This window comes from Cornus florida, unplaced genomic scaffold (genome assembly GCF_030987335.1).
Source record: "Cornus florida cultivar Cherokee Brave unplaced genomic scaffold, ASM3098733v1 CherokeeBrave_3.0.0_Hap2_Chr11, whole genome shotgun sequence".
Taxonomy (NCBI): Eukaryota; Viridiplantae; Streptophyta; class Magnoliopsida; order Cornales; family Cornaceae; genus Cornus; species Cornus florida.
The window spans coordinates 72,494,062-72,497,104 of record NW_026775581.1 but is presented as its reverse complement, the minus strand read 5'-3'; the positions used below and the strand labels follow the sequence as shown (position 1 = coordinate 72,497,104).

Sequence of the window (3,043 nt, the reverse complement as noted above, 5' to 3'; positions counted from 1 at the left end):
CAACATATGGTAGGCTCATGTGGATATTTTATATCATAGACAAGTCTATGTATCTAAAAGGTAAACTAAACAAAGAAGAAATCTAACCAATCAGAATCATTCTTCATGCATTCACAGTAGGGTGTCCACTCTTTCATGGCACTGAAAAGTATTAATAATTGGGACATAATCACTGTGACTTGCAGCTTAATATTGTATTCATCACTTGGCCATTCCTTTTTGTCATCAAACCTAATGAATGAAACCACATGCAAAAAGAAAAATGTGGAGATGAAAATTACCACCCATCACCACTACGTGACAAGCCTACTCAACTGGTTGATGATTAATTTACCATAACCATCTGATATGTAGGCCTTGTTTTTTCACCACCATGCCATTTGTCACTTTCTTTCACTCTTTTGTCTAAAAGGCCAGGTGTAAATGCACCATGCTATTATTAGGCCAATCTTTCTATGTGGTCCTGATTCTCTGTATTAGAGCTTTCACGTGTTGTATGGCAGCCCAACTGGTATGATCACTCACACGTATAATCATGTTATATGCATACACATAGGTAATCGTAATCATTTATAACATAATGATCATGGCATATGTATGAATAATTATAACTATTTACAACTAAGTATCATTGTATTAAAATTCTCTCCTTTTTAAGCAAAAATATTGAATGTGCCCAGCGCACCGACCCATCTATGTGCGCGCATCTTATACCCATTCCTTTTTAGTAGACTTGCAGTAGTACTACCATGTAGCATGTCCCAACTTTAATTTTGTATTCATCCCTTGGCCATTCCCTTTTTGTCATCAAACCTAATGAAACCACATGCAATAAGAAGACTGGAGATGAAATTAGCACCCATCACCACTACATGACAAGCCTATTCAACGGGGTGATGATTAATTTACCATAACCACCTGATATGTAGGCCTTTTTTTCCACCACCATGCCTTTTGTAACTTTGTCTTTTTCTCTTTTGTCTAAAAGGCCAGGTGTAAGTGCACCATGCTTTTATTAAGCCAATATGGTCCTGATTCTCTGTATTACAGCTTGCACGTGTTATATGGCAGCGGACAGTTATAATTACTCACACGTATGATCATACCATACGCATGAGTAATTATAATTATTTACAAGAGAGTATTGTTGTATTATTGTATTCACATTCTCTCTTTTTTGGAAGAAGGTATTGGGTGTGTCAGACGCACCATGCACCGGACTCATCTAAGCAAGAGCACACTCAGTAGCTATTCCTTTTTAGCAGCCTTGTAGTAGCATAGCATGTCCCAACTTTACAGGACTGTCATTGTTCAATCATTAAAGTTCACAATCCCATTTCTCTCACTCACACACATACAAATGGTAGTTGAGCCCCATACATGAACTTAGAAGGGTAGATAATAGGGGGACCACAAAAGCACTCTCTAAGTAAGAAACAGAGCTCCACAGACGTCAGGCCATTCTCGAAAGGGACGCCAATGGCTCCTAAAACAGATGGGCTTTCTGAGAAGAAAGTCAAAACAATGGGTGGTCAAGTGACAAATGAATCCATCAAGAAGCAATTCAACAGAGGTTCATGGACTGCAGAAGAAGATAGAAAGCTGGCCGAGGTCATTGAAATCCACGGTGCAAAGAGGTGGAAAAAAATTGCAGCTAAAGCAGGTACTCATTGTTCATTGCTCAACACCTCAATTACACCATTAAACAAAACACACACACACACACACTCAGCTTAATTAGGCTATGTTTAGTGTTAAACTTGATGCATGGGTATGTAATATTTGCAGGTCTTGATCGGTGCGGTAAAAGTTGCAGGCTGAGATGGCTGAATTATCTAAGACCTAACATCAAGAGAGGCAATATCTCAGATCAAGAAGAAGACTTGATCCTTAGGCTTCATAAACTCCTAGGAAACAGGTATATATATATATATTTTTTTTTTGTGGTACAAAAATGTTATCGACAACCAATTTATACTCAGGTTTTCTTAGTTTAATTCATTTGATATTTCTATAGATGGTCTCTGATAGCTGGACGGCTACCAGGTCGAACAGATAACGAGATCAAGAACTACTGGAATTCTCATTTGAGCAAGAAAATGAGCCAAAATGAGAAACAAAGTACAAGTAGTTCAACAAGAGAAGGGTCCAAGACCAAGAAAAGGAGGGGTTTAAAGAAGATAAGTGTGGAGTTGAAAGAAGAGGACACCAGCTCTAAATGTGGTGAGGACTCAAGAATCAAGTTTGATGGGGATGAGTTCTTTGATTTCTCCAATGAGAGTCCTATGACTTTGGAGTGGCTCAATAAATTCCTTGAATTGGACAAGGGTTTGTGTAAATTTTCTTGAAATTGTAATCTTTGGTATCATTTTGTATGTGGTTCACTCATTACCATCAATCTCGACTTGGGACTGTTGTGTTTTAGCTCTTTTTTGTACTAAATCTGTAAATTATTACTGTTTCTATATCATGTAATAATATTTGATCATATATTTTAGTCTTCTTTTGTTTCTGATGATGATTGTGTGTGTGCGTATATATGTATATTTAAAGGTGGAAAGGACTTGATTTTACATTGCTGGAGACATAATTCAGAGCACAATAATAGGATGATGGGAAAAAGAGCAACATGGAGTTAACAACAAATATTATGTTCAGAAGATAATTCTGAGAAAATTGTTCAAAATTTTCTAAAAAGAGTAAAATAAAAAAAATAAAAAAAAAACTCATCCAAAGGCAAACAAAATTAGTGGAACATGTGCATTGCTCACTTCAGCATAGTAGACAAGTTGCAAGCCAATGTCTATATAATTAAAGCATCCATACAAGCCAAAAGTAGTTGACCTGTGGTTCTCACAATGAACTCCTCCACCTTATCATGTTTGAGATTCAACACTGAAAGAAAATAAAAATAATCTCACTCATTGATCCTCCGACTTGAGCCTAAGAGTTGATTTTTTGCCGTCCAAAAACTTGAACTACCAGATTTTTTATTTTGAAAGGTGAAATGGTACTATAGAGTTATAAAAAAATAATAATTTAT

At 36.4% G+C, this 3,043-nt stretch overlaps 1 protein-coding gene across 1 annotated transcript; it reads left to right on the top strand.

The window, feature by feature from the left end:
- Positions 1-1,443: 1,443 nt before the first annotated feature.
- LOC132284953 (transcription factor WER-like) lies at positions 1,444-2,518 on the top strand. Its single transcript, XM_059787097.1, has 3 exons — positions 1,444-1,663; positions 1,789-1,918; positions 2,018-2,518. The coding sequence occupies exons 1-3, from the start codon at positions 1,480-1,482 to the stop codon at positions 2,346-2,348; spliced, it is 645 nt and encodes a 214-aa protein (XP_059643080.1). The 5' UTR covers positions 1,444-1,479; the 3' UTR covers positions 2,349-2,518.
- Positions 2,519-3,043: the final 525 nt, after the last annotated feature.